Raw genomic sequence first — 23,433 nt, 5'->3', positions numbered from 1 at the left:
TAGGATTCAAAGCATGTACAGTTACGTATCCTTGAAATTAAGTTGAACTTATAATGGGTGAACCATTATTGATGAAATAACTTAATTTGTGATTGAAAAGTGAGAGATCCTCTTCAAAAGAACATCCTCTTCATTCATGTTTATACTGTAATGTCTTGTGTGGCAGTGAAACTGGAGCCTCATTTATAAAGCTGCACTTGGATTTCATCCCCAACTTGATCAGTTTTCAAACTGTACCTTGGCATGATCTGTTAGTCTGATGGACCAATATTATACAAACACCTTTCATCTATAATGATATGTGCCTCAGCAATCTGAACACATGAAAAAGTTGCATTGACCTGCATTACAAATGTTCTTAAGTACTTGCCAGTGAGCCTTTGTTTTTGTATGTTTCAAATTAATTAGTTTAAATACTGATTCCAGTAAAATAAACCTAGTGAGAATAGTTACCCCTAACTGTCACATGACTTCAACTAGAGGCTTTTTAATGACAGGTTCAGTATAACAATTTAACATGGATTTCTGTGCACATTTCTATGATGCATTTTGATCATATTTCTATAAATGAGGCTCCAGGATCGCCACTAAAGTGACACTTGGTTTGTGGAGAGTCCTTGGGAAGGTTTTAAAAAGCTAGGGAACACCCTCAGTAACATTTCAGGAGCGGAACAAAAGTGGAGTGGTTCTTCAAACAAAGGAGAAAAGTGCAAGTTTTCAAAGACAGGCTTTGAAACAAGTGACAAGGGAAAGATGACAGTACTACAACTTCAAGTTTTTTTCAGTTAACTGTTTTGTATTGGGAGTGTTAACCAAGTCTTCAGTTTTTTGCAGTTGGAAATATAACCTATTGAAAATGTAATATTTGCCCACAAAAATATTCTTCAACTCTGTCTGCTCTCATCCGATTAATCATTAAAGGGAAAATGCACCCAAATACAGAATTCACACATTATTCCAATTAGACAGCCGGCTCACTAAATACTCCTGAAAACGAACATGTCTTTGAAGACTAGAAGCCAGGGAACCAAGAGTAATTTGTAACAAAATCAAACAAAACATCCAGGAGTGGCTACAGTGACTTGAGATTCATAGAATTTCAAAACCTCCACACCCACGAGTTTCATTTCATAGTGCTAAAAGGTTCTGGTATCAGAAAATGGGCACATCTCACGAGACAATCATGTAGTGTGTCAGTCTCCTAAAGTCTCTCTCCTATTTAACGTTAATGGAGAAGCTCATGAAAGTCTCTAGATGTCATCACAGATCAGAGTTAGTTCTCTAGCATAGAGAGAGTTTTACATAGTTGTCACAAATGTAGAGTGAGCACAAGAAAACATGTCATTTCCATTTTAGGATTCCCACTTTAAAGAATACTGCGAGCAGAAACCAACTGACAACACACCGACAACCCTCCTATGTAATTTTCAAACCAAACAGAAAGAGCTACTGCATTAAAAAGGAGTCCCTTGGTAAAAGGTCAAAGAATGGCACAAAGAAAGAAATAAGGAGTAAGACCAGACATCCCAAAAAAACAACAACAGAAAATGCGCCAAAACGACTGCTTTCAACCACCACCTTGCCATTCCGAAGGACTGAAGCATTGATGCAGGACTTCATTTTGCAGTCTTAGTAACCACGGCGACAAATGAATCCAACAGTAACCGTTGTAAGTTCCATTGTTTCTGTGGTAAAAAAAAGTCAGGTTTTTCCCCCCTCTGTACAGCTCAAGCCACCGCTGCACAGACATCGCAATAAAAAGTCAAATCATCAAGGTTAAAATTAACCCACAAAACTCGTACACATCCAAGCTGAAGCACAAGCTTTGAGGAGACTCACAGAAGTTCCTCCCGTCCTCCGATCATCCGTCCCAGAAAAAAACAGTCCCCCCCCCCCGTCCCCTGGTGTTCCTAAAGTCCCGCTCTCTAGTTGTAGTGGAACTTGAAGTGGAAGTTGCCGCCGGACTCGAAGGGGTTGAAGTGGAAAGGCCAGCCGTGTCCGCCCTGCCCGCCGCCCCCGCCCTGCTGGCTCTCCGGGTCCAGAGGATCCTCGCCCGCGTCGAACTTCTGCCTCATTTCTGGAAAGAGGAACGGAAGGACGGGGGAACAGAATAAGCCAGTTAAAGCCGAATCACTGCTCTCCGCATTTGCATATCATGTGTATTCCTGTAAATTCCCATATATTTTCTTCAGTTTCCCATATCCCTCTCATTGAAACATACTGCATATATACTGACACTCTTCACAATGGTTCCACCACTTCATACTGTATACAGAGATATTTTGGGGGGGATTTTGATCTCTTTTTCAAGAAAGACTGGAGAAACTCTAAAATGTAAATGCACTAGTTATCAGGTGTATAACCGACTGAGCTGCAGACCTGGGTCGGTGAGGACCTCTTTAGCCGACGCAATGTCGATAAACTTCTTCTCTGCCTCCTTCTTGTCCGCCTCAGACTGGAAGTTGTCTGGGTGCCACTGCTGCGCCAGCTTCCTGTACGCCTTGATGATCTCCTGCTTGTTGGCGCTCCTGAGGGGAACAGCACAAGTTGGAGGGAGTAAGTAGGTGTGTTCAAGTCCAGGAGCACTCTCTCACTTTACCTTTACAGATCTGAGTCAATGTGCAGGATTTAATCTGCAGGTTGTTATCTAATGCTCAGTTAACTGTATTGAATCTATGAAGGGGAGCGAGTGAGCGTACAGTTTTGGGAATAAACCTTATGGGATGGAACGGGAGTTTGATATCAGTCCAGAGGAAGTAAATACACATCATTATTACTTCTGAGATAGGTGTAGGATTTTATTTATGCTATGCTAGGATTTTTTTTTTGCCTTTTGTTAGATGTTAACAGTGGAAATGGTTACCTGTTGACACCGAGGATCTTATAGTAGTCCCTCTTGCGAGAGATTTTGAGCAGCTTCTGCGCCCGGTCCAGCCCTTCTCTAATCTCGTTGCTGTCGGCGTCAAACTCTCTCGCTTCTTGGTAGTCCTCCACCGCTGCAGAGGGTGAAGTGCAACAGAGATTATAGGAGTTAAAAATTAAAAAAAATCAATGAACTTCTAACAATTCATCACTTGGACTAACTTTTTGTGTCCTTAGCTATAATTTATTGCTGATCTAGAAAATGTATGTTTAGCGCACTTCTGCTCTGACTTGTACCGGGACAATACCTGCCCATATATATGTTATTCTTTCAAGCATATTTCCACCTACAACTATTGCCTCACCTCCTCCTGTTAAAGTAATGCTTTCCAAATAGGGCTTAAGACGATTTTAACATGAAAATGCTTTTGGGAAACGCGGCCCAGTTCAGCAGGGTGAGCACTAGTACCTTTCTCATAGTCCTGGTTGAGGATGTAAGCCTCGGCTCGGTCTCGCAGGACGTTGGCGTTGCGGGGGTCTCTCTGGTGCGCCTCTGAACACACATCTATCGCCTCGTGAGCGCTCTTGATCTGGGATGGGCAAAACAGAGGGACGAGAACGCATGGGAGAAAAACAACGTCCTTAGTATCAGCAGGCAGAAAACCTGAAAACCCATTATTGTTGATATAGGTAACAATTTAACCCATTATTAACCATATTAACCACCTAGATTTAGACCTGTAGTTGAGTGTCCTGCACTATTTTGAAAATCGTCAGCTCATATGGTGCAATAAACCTTTAACTAACTGAATAGCTATTTAATGCAGGGACAGTATTCATACGTATGGTACCAAAAGATTCCCAATATCTGGCAGTTTCACATCTTCTGTATTACAAATACAGTGTGTCTTTCACCATTTATGACAGAGTAGGCTGTTAACAGCCTAATAAATAATTTCAGAACCATTACATGTGAGCAATAATTGAGCCACCAATTGCCCATTACTTAGCTAGATGTCCCACTCCAGAGCTGCAGATATACAACCAATTTTTTATCACTCCCCTCACCTTGACAAGGCAGAAGCAGATCCTCTCCTTGGCCAGGTTGGTGTAGTACGGGACCGTAGGCTCCGTCTTCATTACTGATTCATACTTATCAATGGCCTCCTGATACCTGATTGTAGAGAGTCAAAATACAGCAAATGATTGCAGTTAATCCAGAACATATACGTGCCAATGCCAGAGCTGGGTAATATGGTAGCTGAACACGAAATACTATTTGAATTGAACGTTTTAAAGGTAAGCACCTTAACCCATAGATTCACCAGGACGCCCCAAGGGTTGTTTTCACTTTTGAGGCTGCACTAGTGTCTGCCATGTTATATCAAAAGGATTCTAAGTGGCCCAAATTTTAATTTTCAAACAGGCCCATATCATATTTTGAGGCCCAAATCTTGTAAATATATGTACAAACATAATATGCGAGTTGTCACAGGAGGATCTTAATGTATGAAGGAAAAGTGCACCACATGCCACAGGACATGTGGGTAAATGCCACAGGAGCCACAGACTTCGCAGCGGTACTGACCTGTCCTCCTGGATGAGCTCCTCTGCTGAGTCCAGCTGCTTGCTGAGCTTCTTCACCTGCTTGTAGTGGCTGAAACACTCCTTGTCATCCTGGTCCAGCTTCAGACACTCTCGGATGTGACTGCACAGAGAAGGATGGATAGATGGAGGGATGGAAGAAGGGAGGAAGGGAGAGAAGTACATTTAGACTGAGCAACAACTGCCCCAGCACAAAGAATTCCAAAATCAACAACATAAAACAAATTCTGAACACCGAGACTGCCCTCAAGATGTAAATCAGCTTAATTTGCATGACTTTGCCAAGCAACTGGGGGTAGTTTGTTTATCCCAGTAAGCCAGCTCACTTGAGAGAGTCGTGGTGTTCTCCGAGGCTGTAGTGCAGCATGCTGAGCTTCAGGAAGGCGGCGCGGTTGTCGTTGCGTAGTCTTGTGGTTGGGGTAAGGTCCTGGATGGCCTTCTGTGGATCCCCCAGTCGGATATAACATTCTGCGCGAAGCTCCCGTGACTCAGGGTCCCAGGGGGAGATCTGCAGAAAGATGGCGACGTTTATTAAGAATGTATAGACACACACAGGCTGCATGCCCAGGATCATTAAGTCCTAGCTCCATATTTAGGCTCAAAACCAGAGACAAAATGTTCACTTTGACAAGCAAATCTCTGCTTCCAAAGCCACACCCTGCCCCCAGGGCTCTACAGTGGAGCAAACCTAACCTCCACCACCAGGCCCTGTCAGTAGGCCCTACGGCAGAGCTGATGTGTACCTCTATGACTCGCTCCAGCACGGTGATGGTGGTGCTGTAGTCCCCTCGATGGTGCGCGCCGTGGGCCTCCTCCTGCAGCTCCTCCAGCTCGTTCGCCCTCATCAGCTGGTCCTGCGCCTCCTCCTGGTCTGGGGAGCGCTGCAGCTGAAGAAGGGACAAAAACAACAGGTTAAGTTTTAGAAAGAATCCCTCCTTTAGCAACATGCATTAGTCATACTTGCTGTTTATTTTACGATGCATGTGTAATAGAAACACTACTAGCTTCCCAGAAAGCCATGTTTACTCCCTGTGTAGGTATTTGATTATTACTTGTTTACACAGTATGCTCCTATTCATCTCTAGTTTCACCAATCTATAAAATATAGTAATAACAAATGATCTTGGTCCATATACAAGTAGGGCTGGGTTGAAATCAATGTCACGATAATCATAAGGTTTTTTTTCGATATCTCAATATAGCTCATGTATGCAAAATCACGTTAAATAATCAAATGAATGGTAATGCTAGGTGTGATTGTCAAACAAAACTGAAATTTTCAAATAATATTCCTTGAAATGTTTCATACCTATTTTTGTCAGGGTTTTTAAATAAAATGTGCTTCTTATCGTCAATTTAGACAGCAGAATTGTGTGTCACGATATCCCAAAAATCACCATATGATTCCACTTAAAGACGATAAACGACAATATAGGGCTGGGCGATATGGTTGAAATCAATATCATGATAATCATAAGGATTTTTCTCGATATCAATATATATCACAATATGTTCATCTCATTAAACTCACCACTGCTTCAAAGTCCTCTCTGGCCTCTTGAGTGTTGCCCTGCTTTAAGAGGATATTTCCTCTCTGCAACCTGGCCTGCATATACAGGGAAATGGAGAGATGGGATGGGAGAGGGAGAGAGATGGAAAGAGAGCCCAAGAGACAGAGAGAAAAGTGATAAACACATGGACAAACAAAATAAGGAAACAGAATACTATATTCTTCGGCAAACAAATGCAAGGTTTCTGAAAGTGGTCATGTGGAACTTACAGCCAGGAAGTCAGGCTTGAGCTGGATGGCCTTGGTCAGGTCTGGCAGGGCGGACTTGGACTTTCCCATGGCCAGGAACACCGCAGCCCTCTTGTAGTAGGTCAGGTAGTTCTTAGAGTCCCCCTCTGGAAGATGTCAAAGGATACTGTAAACTGAATTTCTCTTTAAAGTCAAAGTGTACAATAGAAATACAGACTTCAAACTACTAATGTCCTGATATTAACATGCTTATTGTCATATTTTATGGCTGAGGGGATCAGAATGCATCTGTTGCATCTGGATGAGGAAGTTTTAGAGATGAAGAAAGGAGATATGCTTGAGAGAAATAGACAAAAATGAATGTCAGGTGTCAAATGAATCACTAAACATTTCCTCCACTTCCTCCACTTCCTCCACGTTGTACACTGTGAAGAATAAAGACTGAAAGAATGATTTCTGCAGTACGCATGGGAGAAAAGGACATGCATTAGAGCAGAAGTACAGACTGAAAATCAACCAATGGCCAGTGTGTGTGTGTGTGTGTGTGTGTGTGTAACCTTACCCACAGCAGAGTGGTAGTGGGACAGGGCTTCAGCCAGTTGACCGGCCGCCAAAAGTTTGCGGCCCATCTCCAAGTGGTGCTCGATCTCCACATGGGTCGCCCCTAAGACACCTGAAACATAAAACGGTGCTTGAACCTCGCTAGAAATACATCAACTGACAAAGGGCTGGCTACAAAAGGACGGAAGCAGACCATGTTGCGGCTTAGTTTAGTCAGTCTGTATGTGCAAACTGTGCACAGTCAACTTGTATTAGGGTGTTTACATTTTAGGCATCTGGAGAAGAGCAAGTTGAGTGCAACAGTAGAATGAGCTGCAATTCCTAGATCAGCAAAGCTCCTGACAATGAACATAACAGAGAAGGGCTAGGAAAAGAAGTAAAATGAGAGCTAAGAAGAGAGTAGGAGGGATTTTTAAAGCAATTACAGTGAGTGAAAAAGGACAATTTGGAGAATGGAGAATTTGTGAGATGTGATGTTGGATTTAACTGTTAACTGAGTTAACTGTGGGTATGAACACACAGACTTTCAAAGAATGAGTTAGAGTAGCTAATTTAATGTCTTTACAATATTCAGATCCCTCTGTAACTCAGTATACAGACCCATCTGGCTCCAGCCTTTACTGATAATACAAACTCAAGTAGTTACACCCATTTACAGTTTATACATACATTTAAAATTCATAAGCAGCTGTCACAAGCTACCATTTCCTATATCAATATCCAATTCCGCCAGTTTGTGAGTGAAAAAAAAGTCTTAAATCCGATAAACCAAAACATAAACAAAGTCAGTAGAGCAACCTTGGCCTCAGAGTAGAGTCCCACAGGCTAGCTAGAGTGGGGTTCAAAGTAAAGTGCTAATGCTACTACTGTATATCATACTTCAATAAGGTTGCAGTAGCTTTTATTTTGTGTACCTTCAGGGAGGGGCGGGGCATAAATGTTGGCTAGGTAACCTCCCGTGGCAATTTTAAAGTAGCTTTTTGAAGACTTCCTGCTTGTAACTTACAACTTAAAACAAGTTAGCTTTATGTTTGACAGCTTTTCAGTTGTTCATTAGATGTTGAATACAGAGGATAGTCTTACCATCCAGCTGGAGGTCTAGGATGACACACAGCAGTGACAGGGAAAACAGGACACCGCTGACTCCTTTCCGCCGACTCGGCTCCATCGCTACAATAAGTCGCACTTGTCGCCTATATCGGCCAACTTCACGTTTCTGCAATTATCCTTGTGAAAAGACCGTTTTGTGTCATTGAAGCTGTAATATTCTTCATTAATTCCTCATCGTTTCCCCCACTGCCAAAGCCTCTGTGGATGTGGAGCTACGATTGGTATATTTACGGTCCTAGCCTGAAAGTGTTCCGGGTGGAAATGTGAAACGCCGCAGAAAAGTTCCTTCCCAAAATCCTCGCGGTTTTGCGGCGCAATTTCTCTCTAAACGGGGGATGCGTTGGACTTTAGTTGACTTTAAAACATCGCTCTAGATACCTGTACGTGACATGATTGTGAATAAGTTCAACAGCTGATGACTGTACGCTCTGTAAACTAAACTTCCCTGTGTGTCTCGGTCCGTCCGCTCCTCCCTCTCTGCCCTACATTGCGGTGGTTGGTCCACGCAGCGCATATCCGCGTTCGCCTAGAAACGTGGGCCGCTCTCATTGGAGAAACTATTTTAACTCGCAAAACAGGTGACACTCCCATATTATAACCATGCATGGGCCAGCATGTCATTCCCAAAAAACACCGCCTGGGAGTACGGGTGATTAATCGTAGTGTAAGCACGGAGGTTTTACAGTAGTGTAACACTCTTTGTTGTGGGTTCAGTGTAGATAATGGAGATTAAGTAGCCTAGAACCGGCTTTACTAGTCAATTGTTCATATACTCACCACGCAGATGACTATTTTCACTAAAACATTACTTTATCAGTGTCTCTGTTTAACCAATATAACATGTTTAACTGATAAACACATCAAAATGAAATCTGTATTTTCTTTTAGCTCAAACCATTTGACATGACCCGATTTTTGTTATTAATTCTCACTGTATTAAATATTGAATTGAATTGAATTATTTACTAAAATGACAAACTGAGATACTATTTTGCATAATACATTTTATTGTGAGCAATTGTAAAAAAACAAACACAAATACCGCCAAAATTCTTTATGACTATACGATAACTAGGCCTATAACTGTACAACCTATAACTGTATAACTGTACAACACATACATGTTCACAAAAATTTGGATCATCACACTTTGACCTTCCCCTTTCAAATGTTTAGAAGTATGTATACCAGCAGACCATCAAATTATTTGATTTAAGTGATTGTCAACATATTTAGTGCTAACATCATTAGGAAACAAATAGAATAAAATCAAGCATGTGTTTGTGCAGTGGCTGGTGATGAGTAGCCTAGACTTGTGCAAATTACAAATTCAACACTAACATTCACTGAATGTACAAAATATTAGAAACATCTTCCAGATATGGAGTTGCAGCCCCTTCTCACATCTCAGTTGTCTCAAAGCTTAAAAATCCTTCTGTAACTCGTCTTCTTCTCTTTATCTACATCTCCTCCTTTGTGATTGGTATAGATGTAATAAAAAATCAATAAAGAGCTAATGGCTTTTACCTGGATTCACCTCATCAGTGTTCTTCATGAAAGTGTGTCTAATATTTTGTACATTCAGTGTATGTCTACCAGGCAGCAGATTTCTGATTAGATCCTTTGTACAGACTCCACATTGTGAGGATGTGATTATATACAGTGTTATGTTACTTCCATCAGTGCAGACATGGCGGGCCTTGAGCCCCATCCACCTTTTACCGGACAAAAAGTTCCATCAGAAGTGTAAAAACTGAATACCAGAACATGTTAAATGCATCCAGCTGATGAATTCATCCAATTTACCCCAGGCATTTGTAAGAAATCTGACATTTTTTGCTATCCAAGGCCCCAGTTTCGTACCCGTCTCAAACGTAGGCATTCCGGCCGTAAGTACTGGCGGCCACGCTTCTTGTTGGTGCCACTCCAGAATACGCAGTTCCTCTGGGTTGATAAGGCAAAGGGCTGAGGAAGAGGAGGGGTACAAGAGGAAAAGATGATTATGCAAAACCACTGGTGGCAGAACAGGCCAAATTGTTTACCTACATGCCCACTCTGCAAAAAGTAAAAGACATCCACTCAAAAATCTATTTAAATGAAAATATTTGATCTAAATGTTTTCAAAAGCAAGTATGTTCAGTATTAAGTCCTTTAATCTCAGCGCCAGGAGGTGTTTGATCACTTTGTAGATTAAATTTAAGGGGTTGGTCCAGTGCTTCCTCAGATTGTTTCTCTGAAACATAACTGGTTTGAAATTGAGAAGTTTTATGAAATAATCAATTTTTTTGCATTTAAATTATTTCAAGTGCCTGTGTTGAATGTGCAGTACTAGAGTAAAAAGGAAGGTAAAAGGTAAAAGTGGTAAAAGTGGGATATTCACTTCACTAAAATGTAATGGAGTGAAAGCAGTAAGTTACCTAAAATGGAAATACTCAAGTTTCCATGTACATTTATTACTTGAACATATATTTATTTATTTATTGATTTATCTGACAACTTTTAAATGCTTATTAATTAAATTATTTTTGGGATATATTATATTTTTGGCAGGTATGGACCTCCATATTAGTAGCCTAACTCCAAACTGTACTAGCTGCTAAGAAATACTCCTCACCTCTCTACAAAAGTGTGCAAGAGAGAGAGAGAGGGAGACTCACTATTTTTCCTGTGTGCCCATTTTGCAGGAACAGGTCAGACAGGATCCTCCAGCGATGGCCAGGACCGCGGAGCACCAGCCGATGTACAGTCCCTCTCCTATTTCATACCTGCGACGCACAGCAGAGGGCGGTCAAGTAACGCTGCTGTCAAACTTTGTCCTTTGTCACTTGTTTGTTTTCCCTTCACTTACTTTGTCCCGGGAAAGAAAGGGTCGTAGAAATCCTGGGTGATGTTGAAGGCGTACCAGGACACAGAGATCATCGTGCACAGGCCTTTTTTTTTTTTTTGATAAAAAGAGGAATAAACAATAAACCAATAAATCATTGAAAAGCAGTAGGGAAGCTGTCACATAGATACACAGAGGATAAAAAGTCCTATAGAAAGCCACCAGGAAGTTCTTAGAGGATTGATTTATTGTATTTTGGAACAGTTCCTTTATTTATTTATTGGACAGTATAATAGGATTGTAAAGTTTCATTATGAGCCAATCAGAAACCCTACATGGGATATACACTCTGTCCATATTTTTGCCTTATTCCTTAAAAAATCACTTCCCAAATAGATGATATTGATCGATTCTTATTATATTATATTCTGTTACCTTGAAGTATGAAAAAGACTCCGCCAGTACCAGCAATCCTCCCTTTGAGGACGTAGTTTTCCCCTCCAGCTTTGGAGCACTGCATGCCCACCAGCGCCGCCACGAGGCCGACGCTACCGAAAACTATGGAGGCGACCATCAAGGCACGAGACGCCTGGATGTAACCTGGACACAGCGTTGTAAAGTAAACCAACACAGCCGCCTGATTCACAGTCCAGAGACTCAACATCTGCATTCACGAGTCATGAGATTATAGTTTTAAAGAAGGATGTTTTCATGTTCAAATGTTTAGCACAAAAAGCAGAACTTGTTCTTTAGAGTGTCAAAGGGCCCATAAAAATTGTGAAATCTTCCTTTAACAGGTGCTGTGTGTTGCATAATCACTTATGTAAAATATGTAATATAATTAGTCTTCAAAGTATAATAGATGCTTGAGTTAAACTGATAGGATCATTGCTGTTTTATGGATAAAAAATTAAGAAAAGACCTAAATTATATGATGATATTAAACTGTTGGCCATTTGTTTTCAGCTATTATTCAAATTTTATATTATCAATACAGTTTATTGTGTTCCATCATTATTATCACATTGATTTTATGGTTTTTTTTCATTGTAGGGTCAACATACCATGCAAGGCGAGCAGAGATGGGAACTCCCTGCAGTTGTGTACACCAGTTGAGTCTGTGGCGCAGGACATCCATAAGTTCTCATAGATGGTGGAGGTGGTGATGACGTTCCCGTCCACGGTGGAGGTCTTCCAGTAGCGGTTTGGCAAGGCTACCCCCACCATCACCCAACCTAAAAACCCCAGCAGCAGAGCCACTACTTCCACAATAGGATCCATGATTCCCCCTCGGTCCTGGAGCGAGCCTCTCTGAGTAAAGAAGTCCTTTCTGCCAGATCTTTTTTTTCTGATACTTCAACGAAACACGTGCTGTAAAAGCCAATGTATCTGATTCAGATCTAATGTGAAAGTCAATGAGTGTCTGAGTGTGTGGTGTCTGGTCTGCCAATGAGATATGTGTTCAGTTCAACAGATATGCTAAATGATTTATATCACTTGCTTTCTTCTCTCCACCCCTTCACACTCTCTCTCACACACACACACACACACACACACACACACGCACACACACTCTATCTTCCTTTTGCATTTTACACCCCTGAAACTGAACAGGTGTTTATCGGCTGGCTGAGAGTCCAATGGTCATCTCTTGCTCTTAATCACACTGAAATGTGTTCGTCTGCTGTATGTTCGTTAGACATATTCGACCCATTATTCCCTTTTAAAACACATTTCATCACAAAGACAATCAGATTTTAACGAATGATACAATCTGATAAACAGTTTAACATCAGTTACTATTTCTGAAAAGTTTTTAAACTGTATATTTTTATATGGTGCTTTTTCCAAATTTTAGGTAATTGTATCTTTTTACCTAAAATATCACATGTATTGAATTGGGATGACACACAGTGGAACATCGAGCCGACTGCCCCTTGTTAGTTTTATTGTTTAGGTTATGAATATCTCAAGGCCACATGACACAAGGTCACAATCATTTGCTTTCACTTATTGTCACTGCAACCATCTGATAACATTTTGTAATGACAATTTTGGATACGGACTAGCATGCATTTGGTTTAATTGCAAAGACCAAAAGTCACAAGTAAAAGCAAATTACAAGTGTATAAGGAATGGCCCAGTTACCCAGTTCATCTTACAGTATGTCTCTCCTGTTTACATGTCTTAATAATCTCCTGGAGACCTGGGTCAGCACTGCGAGAAGTGGGGCATGAAGAGTCAGCCAAACTCATATTATTAGGGTAATACTTAACCTGAAGTATGGGGGTTAGGAGACTTGTAAATGAGCAAACTCATTAGTGTAAAGGTCTAGAGGAGGGTCCTAACGCAGATCCACAGTGCAGACGATAAACCACAAAGACACAACTAGGTCAAAAAAAAAAGTGACAACTACTCTTACAAATCATCAAGTAAAGAATAGAATAGCAAGTAACTCAAGTCAAGATTCTTTATATTTTACAGGTATTGAATGATGAACTTTACATGATGATTTCATTCAAAGTAGCTATATAGCAGTCTGGAAATAAACTTTTCAATTCTGCTCAGAGACTGAGGTGAGGTTTTGCATTTTGAAATGAAATCAGAGATAGTATCCAGATACTGTTGGTGTAACTACCCTCCTTTTCTTTACTCCTCTAATCGCTGATCAAATAAACAATTTACAGAGGAATGACCAAATTCTTCATCTCAATCGTAAAGTGATTATTTGGGCTGCAGATCTGGATGGATTTATAAATAGAGTACATCTGAAAACGATACAGTGGAAGTCCTCCTCTTAAAGGTCAGTTCAGTATAGATTTGTCTCTCCCAATGCTAGAAACAAATACTGACAAGTGAACCTTTCTAGAGGTTCTTCATTGATAATGATTGAGTTTGATTCAAGTACGCTGATTTTTGTCCTTGTGTTTTTTGTTTTTGTTTGTTTTTTTGTACCCGGACCCCTAGAAGATTTTGTTGTGAGACCTTTAAAATTGTTCCATTTTGTAAATTTAGCTTCACCCAAACTGGGTTGGAAATGAATCCTTTCAATGAATATTATATGACAGTATGGACACATTATGGTGACAGCACCTGGGGTGATTTTTCAGAGATATGGGTGGATTTTCTGCTCATAACTGTTATTATAAAATGTTCATTCCTACATTAAAGCTTCTCCTTGTCAATGAAACAAACCAGTGTGTCTCTTGATGCTATCAGAGTCTTGGTTTTGTTGTGTCTAACGTTGGGATTAAGTTGTTCATGGTCACAAATATTGATTGAATGGTCACAGGGATCATATTTAAGGTATTATTTAGAGGGTGGACCTTCCCTTTAATGCCTGTTTATTAAAGCAAAGAGGAAAATCCAGACTCAGACAGAAGTATAAACTTGTTGCCCTGCCTCTCCCGCCTCCACCTGAGTTCCTCTGAAACATGGATTCTGCCCCACCATAAATGTCTCATTTTATGGCCAAGCTGTTTGCCAAAGCCCATTTTTACTGCTCGCTCGGCCGCAGCACGGGTTGCTGGTGTGTTTGTGTTATTAGATGCTAATGTCACAGTGGCTTTTACTGCAAAAACAAAACTTTATGTGATTCTTTTAAGTGACACCTGACTCCTCTATAACTTTTTCATGTGTTTTCCAGCAATAACTCACCACAGTGGAAGTGGGACACACGTGCGGTGAGGACAGACACACACCATGGTAGAGATGGGATGTATAGATAAGCACATTGAATTCATGTTACAGGTTCAGGTTGAATGGTTGAATGCAATATGAAAATCTATTGGGGAAAAATGGAGCAATTGGTGTGAACAATTCTCACTTGATTTAGAGTCGTCTAATATTCCAGGCCTACATTGAAAAAGTGCAGATTTTGAAAGGAAATTGAGAGGATTTTTTTCCACGTTGCAACTAATTATTAAAAACACCTGAGAGGGGAACTGTGTTTTATACAATTTGTTCTAGGAAAGTTACAAAGATGTAGCCCTGAATTTGATATCTTGATTGACACATTAGTGATCAGAAGTTAATACAAAATATATGTAGTGTGAACAATTATGCTGTGAAGAATTCATTTGTTCAAGATACTCATAATCTCACGCATATCACATAGTAATGAGCAGATTCTGATTATGTGAAAATTTTCCTAAGTATGAGGCTGTATTTCAAGGCCATGTATACCTAGAGATATGCGGATGTGTTACAAATGTGTGAAAAGATGCTTAAAATACAGAATAAGGCGGAGAAATTGCTGTCTCCCCTATTTCAGCCTTTTTTTTTTTCAAACGTCACAAAAACTCAAAATCAGCACATAACAGAGAACACCGCTCACACTATTCACACTTTCCACATCCTGTTATATCCTGTTAGCTGTTGTCATCACGCATTATAAATGTAACTGACCTGCTTTTTAATGAACTTGATTGCATAGGATCTGTAGAGCTAAAACTATATCATGTTTTAATGAAAAATAAATGAGTATCACACATGTATGCAAAACATGAAATGAGAATTTGGACTCTGCTGGAAGTCGCCCTCTTTATGGTCTTTTGTGTGTTTGCAAAATCTGTCTATATTGTCCTTAATTGCACAAAATGAAGCCCTTGCTAGTGTTAGTATTTTCTACAGGATTATTATGTTTATGTCTGTGGCCAATGAACAATCTAGGTTCAGCCTGGTGTTTATGATTTGATCATAAAAAGGAGTAGGCTCCTGTAATTCTTTCCCTAATGACGTATTTAGGGCCTAAATAGATAGGAAAGTGATCAGTACAACACAAGAAAGAAAGAAATAATCGAGGGAAGGAAGGAATATTGGTAATCCTAATTAGAGTTTAATGAAGTGACTGTGTATAAAAATCTCGTCCCTGAGAGTATTTACTGCCTCACAGTGTCACACTGCAGTGATATAAAGTGATGGACAATAAACTATTGTTCTGCTGTTTGACGTGGATTACACAAGAATTTCAGATCATTGTGTGCTAGAATGGATACAGGATGTAATTTAACCAATACACCCTGTTCCCAAACACTTTTTTTTCCCTTTCCTTGTAGTGATGACAGACAAATTCCTTTAAAGCATGTGTGTAAGCCAATGGATCGTCGATGAACATTGGCCCTTGTAACTAGAATCCACTGAAGCTGATCTTGAATTATACTGGCTTGGATGAATCCTGTTGTTAATGTGCGTTTTTAATTGTGTGTGAGAGTTGGTCTCTTCTGTTCGGATGTATTAGACTTGTGTTTTTTGGGGATGTTTTCCCATCAAGATGTCTGGTTTTCCCTACTGGTTTGATCCACTCGACCGCCTCATTCACACCGAAGAGGATTGTTGTCTTCAGTGATCTGTCCCTGGGGAGTTTCGGTCCTGTCAGGCCGGTTAATGAGTAACATCCCAAGAGGCTGATAACGCCACACACAACTGATAGCCACCATGACCCTTCCTGTTGTAAAACCGTGCCAGGGACTCAAATCTCCCTGGGGGTCAAGATATGAGGCCGGTCGGCAGCGAATGAACTAGGTCAGGCACGTTTTCTGCTCACGCGTATATGGTCACATCTTGAAAACGACTCAAACATAAACCCAAGAGACATCTACATATAATAACTATGATCATAATGCAGTCATATATGCAGCAAAACGTAATGCACATCTAATATAGTCAGTCTATAAATGTGGAGAGACGAAAAACAACGGTGAGATTGGGCAAGGTTGGAATTGTAAACTGGACTTTGCTCGATCAATAGGAGATCCTTATAAAAACGACTTTGATGGATCGGCCGCAGGTGTCTTATGCACCAACGGACAAATGGAAAATCACACCAGGAGGTAATTTCCTGGTCATTCACAGCGGTTCAAACCACAACAAGACATCAGTGCGCATGTGATACTCAAACACCGGCAGCTGTCACTCATTCAACAGCTCAATAATAATTTCCTGGGAGCCCAACACTTTTTGTCAGTTCAAAATCATTTTATTCAACGAGTTGGAAAACACAGCAGAGGTAAGATGTAAAGAAAAGCATTTTATGTGACAAAAGGTATATATTTCCAACAAGTGCATTGCCACCCATAACTAAAAGTTGTTATGATCAGAACGAATGAAAACAAACCTAATGTCCAAAATTAAATGCTCTATCTTCATGGCCTTCACAAAGCTGCTGTACTCCGAAGCAGCAGCCGGGCTTACAGTCTCCTATAAACTTCATGGGGGAGTCACAGCTAGCTTAACGTTAAGCAAACTCTACCACAAACAAATCATGTTAGCGCTTTTTTTGGCATTGTGAACTATCGCACTATACTTCCCTCTACACTAGCAACACTTTCTTTAACATTCCATGTCTTCATTTCAAAAATAACGAAACAGACAACAGTAATTGAAACAAAATTGCACTTTTATAAAGATCTTCGTTTTTTTTTTTTTACAAAATCCAAATGCTTAGATGCCAACTTAGGAGGTTTATGCTGAGGTGCATGATACCCGAGAAATTACATGTAATTGAGCTGCGCCTCATCTAATCTAATTTATTTACATGAATAGAATGATGAATAATGAGAAAGTGCCATGCTATGTTGTATGAATATACATCTTATGTATACGTTAAGTAATGTCATATGTATGGAAAATCACCACCCTGTTAAAATGTGAAAACAGGTTATTCACTGGCATTTTTCAAACCCTTTAATGTGTTGAAGTTGTAAATACATTAAATCCCAAATCAAAAATGTTATTATTCCATTGACAATATGGGTGAAGCCAAAAAAGAGAATCCCTTCCAGCCTTCTCCACAATGTTTTAATTTGTTATGAAGGGGAGGGGTCAGTGTGTCAGTCCTTCTTGGATATTTGTGGTCAGCAACATGAAGACCCTCCCATCTCCATGTTAGGATTTCGCCGCTCCCTTCGACACCGCCAATCCAATGAGGCCCGCTAATCCGGCCACACCCAGACCGATCCCCCCGACGATCGCCATGCCAACCAAGCCATCTAGATGACAACAGGTGAACTTCAGTATTCTGAATTTATTTGGGTCATGGGTTTATTAGGTCAAATAACCAGATCAGATTCTACTAACAAGGTGACCAAAGCGAAAAGCAACTTATATTGTTAAAACTCAACTTTAAGCTGAAGTTTATTTGTGTGTAACCCTTTTCCCTCACCTTTCTTCAAAGCTTTGTCGATGAGCTTCTCCAGCTCCAAGGCCTGCTTGTTCCCCGGCTCGTTCTTCAGCAGAGTCCGGATGTACTTCAGGGCTTTCTCATACTCCTGGAGAGGGAAAGAGAGAGAGAGAGAGAGAGAGAGAGAGAGAGAGAGAGAGAGAGAGAGAGAGAGAGAGAGAGAGAGAAATTCAAAAGAAACAGAGGGAAGAGAAGAAAATTAAATTACAAAAAATCAAATAGCTTACTCTGTGTTTACATTGTACATTGTAATGTTCAACACAGCAACTAAAATGACTTTGTAAAGCTCCACAAACAAAACAAAACAAAACAAAACATAAAAATGAATGTAGTTAGAAAAAACTACACTGAAGACAATGCAAATAATGTAATGACTTTAGGAACAAGACTCACTTTGAGTCTGTAGTTGGCCACTGCCAGGTAGAATAAGTAGTCTCGAGAGTCGTCCTTTGCTCCTTTCTGAACCAGCTCTACCAAGGAAAAAAAAAAAGTTAGTTCATACCGTGAAATTTGAAAACATATAAGCCGATATGTTATAGAAATTATCTCTCTGCAACCAGTGAAGCTGCCATGTCACAGGACATACTTGTCCTGTCTGAAATCCAGGACAAGCTTAATGTTACATGCATGCCAATATCTGTATAGTAACAGTTAGGGCCTATTCCAACTTTATTTATTCCTGTCCTTCTGAACAACACCCAGAAGGCAAGAAGAAACCATCTAAAAAATTAACATCATCATCATATCACAGAAATGTCAGGTATGATAGTGTAATATTTACAAATCTAAACGTGTATTTTATTCATGAACTCACCCTCCAGCAGCGCAATTCCCTTCTTGATATCGCCGGAGTACTTGCTCCTGATCAGACACCACGCGTATTCAAACTTAGTTTCTTTGGAAACGGCGCCCTTCACCAGCTCAGCATTGTATTTCTTCTCAAATTTCTGTCACGCAGAGGAGAAAATGGCTTATCTACATCACCAACACACATCACACATAAATTATACAGATGGGAATGTACATTTCATTAGATAAACTATGCGGACAAAGGCCTTTAAAACACAGAAATCCCTTGATTAGCTTACATTTAAAGATCTAACCTGTGTGTTGGCTGGCAGGTGTTGCACTACTAGTATGAGTCATGGTCAACTGACTGCAACGTCTTTCCTGGCAAAGGAGCGACCAGGCTTGTCTAGCTCCTAATGTAAATATATCTAACACATTCATATATGTACATCATGAATCGTCTGCTATTAGCATAAGCCAGATATAGTTTTGTCAGCGTTAACTAGGGTTGCACTGGGACTAGTTTGTTTACATCAACATTAGAGAGCAGAATGTGACGTTTTACTGTCAGTTAGCTACCGTTAGCCACACAGTACCTTCGACACGTCGCATTTCACTACTATTTATCGAGTGAGCGAGGTGACCAAGAACCTCAGTGTACCATTCATAGGTAAATATATCCATAAGGTAAAACAATTAATACAATTAATACCGTGAAAACTTACTAAAAGATCCTCAGGGGCTACCACATCACTCACGACAGCCTCCATGTTTCCGGAAACAGATCTTGGAACCGCCCACTTTATCACGTGACATTACTGTTTGTTTAGATGTGTGCGTCATCTTTAGATCTCTCTGGTAAAGCCGAGCAGTAGCTATAGGCCTACTAACACTACTAATATTAATACTTATACTGATACTACTACTACTACTACTACTACTAGCCGACTACCACTAAGAAGAAGAAGGAGAAGAAGAATACAAACAACAACAAAAAGTATCACACACGTCAAAATATAAAACATTGTTTATTAACACACGGTTTGGTACTGAATTTGTATATTTAATACAGTATTATCTGCTACATGTGAGATGCACTAAGAAAGTGAATTTCCATTTCCAAAAGTAAAACTACTGGCCTAGTTAACAGTGAAATGCAAAAGGGGAAAATGCACAGATCTGTTCAGCGACAAAAAGATGTCAAAGGAATAGGCTACTGTTCAATACTGCGGCTTCATCAGTCCTTTGCAAGGTGAGCTGGGGAAAAGGCAAGAGGCAACAGTTCACTGAGGCTGGTTTCTTTGTAGGATCCATCCGGCTTGGTCAAGTATACAATCCAGTCTGATCCAAACTGGTGAGAGAAAGTGACACAGAAGGAGATAATACAGAAATGTAGAGTCATTCATTCCAAAAGTGTCCATCACATTTTTACCCCAACAAGGACCGGGGCAGAATGCAGTTACTGAGTGTGCTGTGAAACCAAGTAAATATTTGTGTTTCTGTGAATTAAACACTAGCCAGAAACATGATTTAAAAGGGACTTAACATGATGATTAAATCTTACAGAACAAGTCAACCCCATGAGGAAGCTGTAACATTTTACAGTGGCGGGTTATGCCATAGAGGTATCAAAGTTTAACAGGCTTGTACAGGTGGCTCCTGGTGTACACACAGTCATTGCCAGTACCAATATTCATAAAACGCTCCTGACAGGGGAGAGTCACTGTATTGGCTTATACAAGGGTGGAAGTAACTAATTACATTTACTCACATTACTGTAATTGAGCCACATTTTTGTGTAGCCTACTTGTACTTTTTTGAGTATTTTTTAAAATCAGTAATTTTACTTTTACTTTAGTATGTTTCTGCTGAAGAACTGTACTTAGCTACATTTTTAATCATTTATATAGCATAATCTGGAGCAATCTGACTTTGTGCACTTTATTTTGTAATTTGTAATTTTTACAATTAAAAGAATCTAGTTTGAACTCTATCTGTCCTCTCATCCTTTGATAATTGCATGGGAAAGATCACATCTAACAACATTCTCTTTTCTAAAAAAGTAACTCATAACTTTTCCTCTGAGTAGCCTACATTTTCAATGAGCTACTTTTTACTTTTACTTAAGTAGATTTTTACACCAGTGCTTCTACTTCTACTTAAGCAATATATCAGCAGAGTAACAGTACTTCTACTTGAGTAGGACACTCTAGTAGGCTTTCCTCTTATGTATCTTGTGTTGGCTAGAGGATAATGATTGTCTTTACTGGTCAAAAAGTTAAGTCTCACCTCCATAAGAACCTGTCGGCAAGCTCCACACGGTCCGACAAAACGGTCTTTGATATCACTACAGAGGAGGAGAGGAGAGGAGAGGAGAGAGAGAAGAGGAGAGGACAGGAGAGAAGAGGAGAGGAAAGGAGAGGAATGCATAAGAATATGTGGTATGATAAGCATTTAATGCCACATCTATGGTGCTGAGTGTCTCACCATGTGACAGCGATGGCAGTGAACAGTCTGTGTCCCTCCACCACGGCCCTCTGGACGGCGGTCCGCTCTGCACACACTGTCAGACCGTAGGAGGCGTTCTCCACATTACAACCTGAAACACACACACAAACACTCAGGACATTTGCAGGTGATGTAGGCTACTACATTATTTGTGATGGGTGCAGTAAGGAGGAAACCTGTTATTACCTGTAATTATAGCGCCATCTACTGTTAATATTGCAGCACCGACAGGGAACCGGCTGTAGGGGCAGTATGCCAAGTCTCGTGCCTGCAGACACTTCGACACGAGCTCCTTGACTTTATCTGGGTCTGTGGGTTAAATAAATCAGCATGATGTGACAATAACAAGCCTGGCTTATTTTGAAATTATTTAGGATCAGACAAATCATATCGTTATTTTACACTGTTATTAGTCTTAACAAAAGTGATTTTTGAGAAAGAGCGAGAGAGACTGGACTTACCCGTCATTGCATGTGAAGACTCTCCTCTGTGTTGGTAAACAGTTCTCTTAGACTATTCTCCTTCAGCTGCTGGACTGAAGGAATAAACGAGAGTCTGCGGAAATCCTGTTAATGATTCGTTGCCAGGTTTGTTGATGGCTCCCGTGCACGTTAGAGAGAGGAGAGGAGCGAGGACAGCGGGCCGGGGACAGCTGCACGCGCACTGTTTACCTTCAGGTCATTGGTTGGTTGAATGAAGAGTCATCAACCAGTTTTTGGGGCATACTGCGCAATCTTTTAATCAATACAGTATATTGATGATCTAGTTACAATATTACCAATAAAGCCCCACAAAGCTTTACACCACAATAAGATAGCTTTATTCAGAAATCCGGGAAAATACAGCAATGGAAATATTACATAAAATAAGTGCAAATAGCTTGATCGAGTCAAATGTAGCCCTCACAGTCTCAAAGGGCTTCACAATGCCCACATTATGAAACAATAAATGAAAAAAAAAAAAAAAAAAGATCTAAATGAATGATCAGACCTAAATCCTATAGGCTGTCATGCAACAAAAGGTTTACAGAACTTTGACCTGCTCTCTGAAGTAAAAATATAATAAATTTAGTGTGTTATCCCTTATGAAAAAGAACTAGAATAATCCTGTGATCAATTTTAGAAAGATCCTTTACAGAAAAAAAAATAAAAAAAACACCATAAGGTCACTATAAACTCAATTGAGTTCCACACTCTTAGCACCTAAAGGAATATTTTACAAATGTTACAGTGATTTTTATTTAGGGATAATCATGCTACAGACATCATCACTTCTGCTCCACCCATGCCTCATACATTCCTATTGAAGTCTCCATTGGGTGGTGGTGGGGGGGTTCGCTGCAGCAGGACGCAGCACAGCAGGCCTTTGCAGCACTTGGCCAGCAAGGTTCCCACTGTCAGAGTCTCCCACACTGCATTCCAGAAGGCAAATGTGTAGAGAGTCTTGTTACAGTAAAGACCGTCAGCAGCTGTGGGGTCGTAGTTGGGCTGATAGACTGAGAAGACCCACACATCACCTGCAGTTACAGGGGAAAACATAAAGCTTATATACTGCAAAGTGTGATGTATTCTTTTATTAAATACCTTTAAAATCTAGAGGATTCAGGCTGTAAAAGTGTTATCATTTAGTCAAGGAACGACTTGCATTGTCTACTATCCTTTGAAAATGACTGTAATTTGTTTTCATTTTCTGCTATCAATCGTTCAAATCAAAGACAGAGCAATTCCAATATCATAATTGAAGAGTTTCATTCCAAAAGGAGACATTTGAAAACATTGTCAACTACTCCAACAAAATGATGGCTGGTATTAAGTAAGTAAAGACCTTTTGATTTGAGGATAGAATCATCTGTGAATTGACAGATGAAATTTAGGAGGCAATTTTTGGAATGAAACCTTTCAAATCTTTGATACAGGAGCTACATACTTCCACAGTTTGGCTTTAAAAAAGCAAATTATGAAAACAAACATTGACCCTGAAATATGCTTCTCCAACAAATGTCATCTCTCTGATATTTCCATGTCTTTGCCCATAATCTATCGAGTCCCATGCTCCTCACCAGCCAGGATCCAGGTGAAGAAACACAGAGCCACTAAAACCTGCAGCGAGGCTTTGAGGCAGCCGGGGGGAGACTGAGGCTGAGCCCCACTGCTCTCACAGGGGAGGATCACCCATGATGCCATTATCAGGGTCATCAGAGCCAGTCCTAACAGGTAGCTGGGGATGTTCGGCTGC

General features: G+C 40.3%; 5 protein-coding genes across 5 annotated transcripts in view; all 5 read right to left on the bottom strand.

The window, feature by feature from the left end:
- Positions 1 to 781: 781 nt before the first annotated feature.
- Positions 782 to 8,363, bottom strand: dnajc3b (DnaJ (Hsp40) homolog, subfamily C, member 3b). Its single transcript, XM_071909108.2, has 12 exons — positions 7,871 to 8,363; positions 6,789 to 6,899; positions 6,248 to 6,372; positions 5,999 to 6,073; positions 5,211 to 5,354; positions 4,794 to 4,975; positions 4,451 to 4,570; positions 3,931 to 4,036; positions 3,332 to 3,452; positions 2,864 to 2,996; positions 2,380 to 2,528; positions 782 to 2,077 (listed from the first exon to the last, which is right to left on the bottom strand). The coding sequence occupies exons 1-12, from the start codon at positions 7,953 to 7,955 to the stop codon at positions 1,926 to 1,928; spliced, it is 1,503 nt and encodes a 500-aa protein (XP_071765209.1). The 5' UTR covers positions 7,956 to 8,363; the 3' UTR covers positions 782 to 1,925.
- A 698-nt stretch (positions 8,364 to 9,061) lies between these two features.
- On the bottom strand, positions 9,062 to 12,002 carry cldn15a (claudin 15a). Its single transcript, XM_071909112.2, has 5 exons — positions 11,786 to 12,002; positions 11,157 to 11,321; positions 10,746 to 10,827; positions 10,555 to 10,662; positions 9,062 to 9,862 (listed from the first exon to the last, which is right to left on the bottom strand). The coding sequence occupies exons 1-5, from the start codon at positions 12,000 to 12,002 to the stop codon at positions 9,766 to 9,768; spliced, it is 669 nt and encodes a 222-aa protein (XP_071765213.1). The 3' UTR covers positions 9,062 to 9,765.
- A 4,854-nt stretch (positions 12,003 to 16,856) lies between these two features.
- fis1 (fission, mitochondrial 1) lies at positions 16,857 to 19,478 on the bottom strand. Its single transcript, XM_071909117.2, has 5 exons — positions 19,416 to 19,478; positions 18,716 to 18,848; positions 18,295 to 18,371; positions 17,884 to 17,989; positions 16,857 to 17,710 (listed from the first exon to the last, which is right to left on the bottom strand). Exons 1-5 carry the CDS (start codon positions 19,458 to 19,460, stop codon positions 17,607 to 17,609), a joined length of 465 nt encoding a protein of 154 aa, XP_071765218.1. The 5' UTR covers positions 19,461 to 19,478; the 3' UTR covers positions 16,857 to 17,606.
- Positions 19,479 to 19,881: 403 nt separating this feature from the next.
- LOC139919396 (cytidine deaminase) lies at positions 19,882 to 21,666 on the bottom strand. The gene is made up of 5 exons (XM_071909128.2): positions 21,660 to 21,666; positions 21,385 to 21,507; positions 21,178 to 21,289; positions 20,980 to 21,037; positions 19,882 to 20,041 (listed from the first exon to the last, which is right to left on the bottom strand). Exons 1-5 carry the CDS (start codon positions 21,664 to 21,666, stop codon positions 19,928 to 19,930), a joined length of 414 nt encoding a protein of 137 aa, XP_071765229.1. The 3' UTR covers positions 19,882 to 19,927.
- A 329-nt stretch (positions 21,667 to 21,995) lies between these two features.
- Positions 21,996 to 23,433, bottom strand: part of LOC139919385 (transmembrane protein 272-like) — a 3,455-nt gene continuing 2,017 nt past the window's right edge. Inside the window, exons 4-5 of the mRNA XM_071909120.2 lie at positions 23,258 to 23,433; positions 21,996 to 22,714 (exon numbers count right to left, since the gene is read on the bottom strand). The exon at positions 23,258 to 23,433 is cut by the window's right edge and continues 28 nt beyond it. Coding sequence (XP_071765221.1) covers positions 22,488 to 22,714; positions 23,258 to 23,433 — 403 coding nt within the window. The 3' untranslated portion in view covers positions 21,996 to 22,487. The remainder of the gene's footprint in view (positions 22,715 to 23,257) is intronic.

The sequence above is a fragment of the Centroberyx gerrardi genome, chromosome 23 (assembly GCF_048128805.1).
Source record: "Centroberyx gerrardi isolate f3 chromosome 23, fCenGer3.hap1.cur.20231027, whole genome shotgun sequence".
NCBI classification, from domain to species: domain Eukaryota; kingdom Metazoa; phylum Chordata; class Actinopteri; order Beryciformes; family Berycidae; genus Centroberyx; species Centroberyx gerrardi.
Note: the sequence above shows the minus strand (reverse complement) of the source record. Positions and strands in the feature narration are given on the sequence as shown.

Coding starts and splice junctions, on each gene's coding strand:
- cldn15a (XM_071909112.2), bottom strand. CDS start 12,002: ATGGATCCTATTGTGGAAGTAGTGGCTCTGCTGCTGGGGTTTTTAGGT. Junction 10,663..10,745: donor CCTTTCTTTCCCGGGACAAA/GTAAGTGAAGGG, acceptor TGTGCGTCGCAG/GTATGAAATAGGAGAGGGAC. Junction 9,863..10,554: donor ATGGGCACACAGGAAAAATA/GTGAGTCTCCCT, acceptor CCTCTTCCTCAG/CCCTTTGCCTTATCAACCCA.
- fis1 (XM_071909117.2), bottom strand. CDS start 19,460: ATGGAGGCTGTCGTGAGTGATGTGGTAGCCCCTGAGGATCTTTTA. Junction 18,849..19,415: donor TAGCCCCTGAGGATCTTTTA/GTAAGTTTTCAC, acceptor TCTGCGTGACAG/AAATTTGAGAAGAAATACAA. Junction 17,711..17,883: donor CGACAAAGCTTTGAAGAAAG/GTGAGGGAAAAG, acceptor GTTGTCATCTAG/ATGGCTTGGTTGGCATGGCG.
- dnajc3b (XM_071909108.2), bottom strand. CDS start 7,955: ATGGAGCCGAGTCGGCGGAAAGGAGTCAGCGGTGTCCTGTTTTCCCTG. Junction 6,373..6,788: donor CCACTACCACTCTGCTGTGG/GTAAGGTTACAC, acceptor GACATCTTCCAG/AGGGGGACTCTAAGAACTAC. Junction 2,078..2,379: donor AGAGGTCCTCACCGACCCAG/GTCTGCAGCTCA, acceptor TCCTCTTTCCAG/AAATGAGGCAGAAGTTCGAC.
- LOC139919396 (XM_071909128.2), bottom strand. Junction 21,290..21,384: donor AGATGGCGCTATAATTACAG/GTAATAACAGGT, acceptor TGTGTGTTTCAG/GTTGTAATGTGGAGAACGCC. Junction 20,042..20,979: donor GCCGACAGGTTCTTATGGAG/GTGAGACTTAAC, acceptor TTCTCTCACCAG/TTTGGATCAGACTGGATTGT.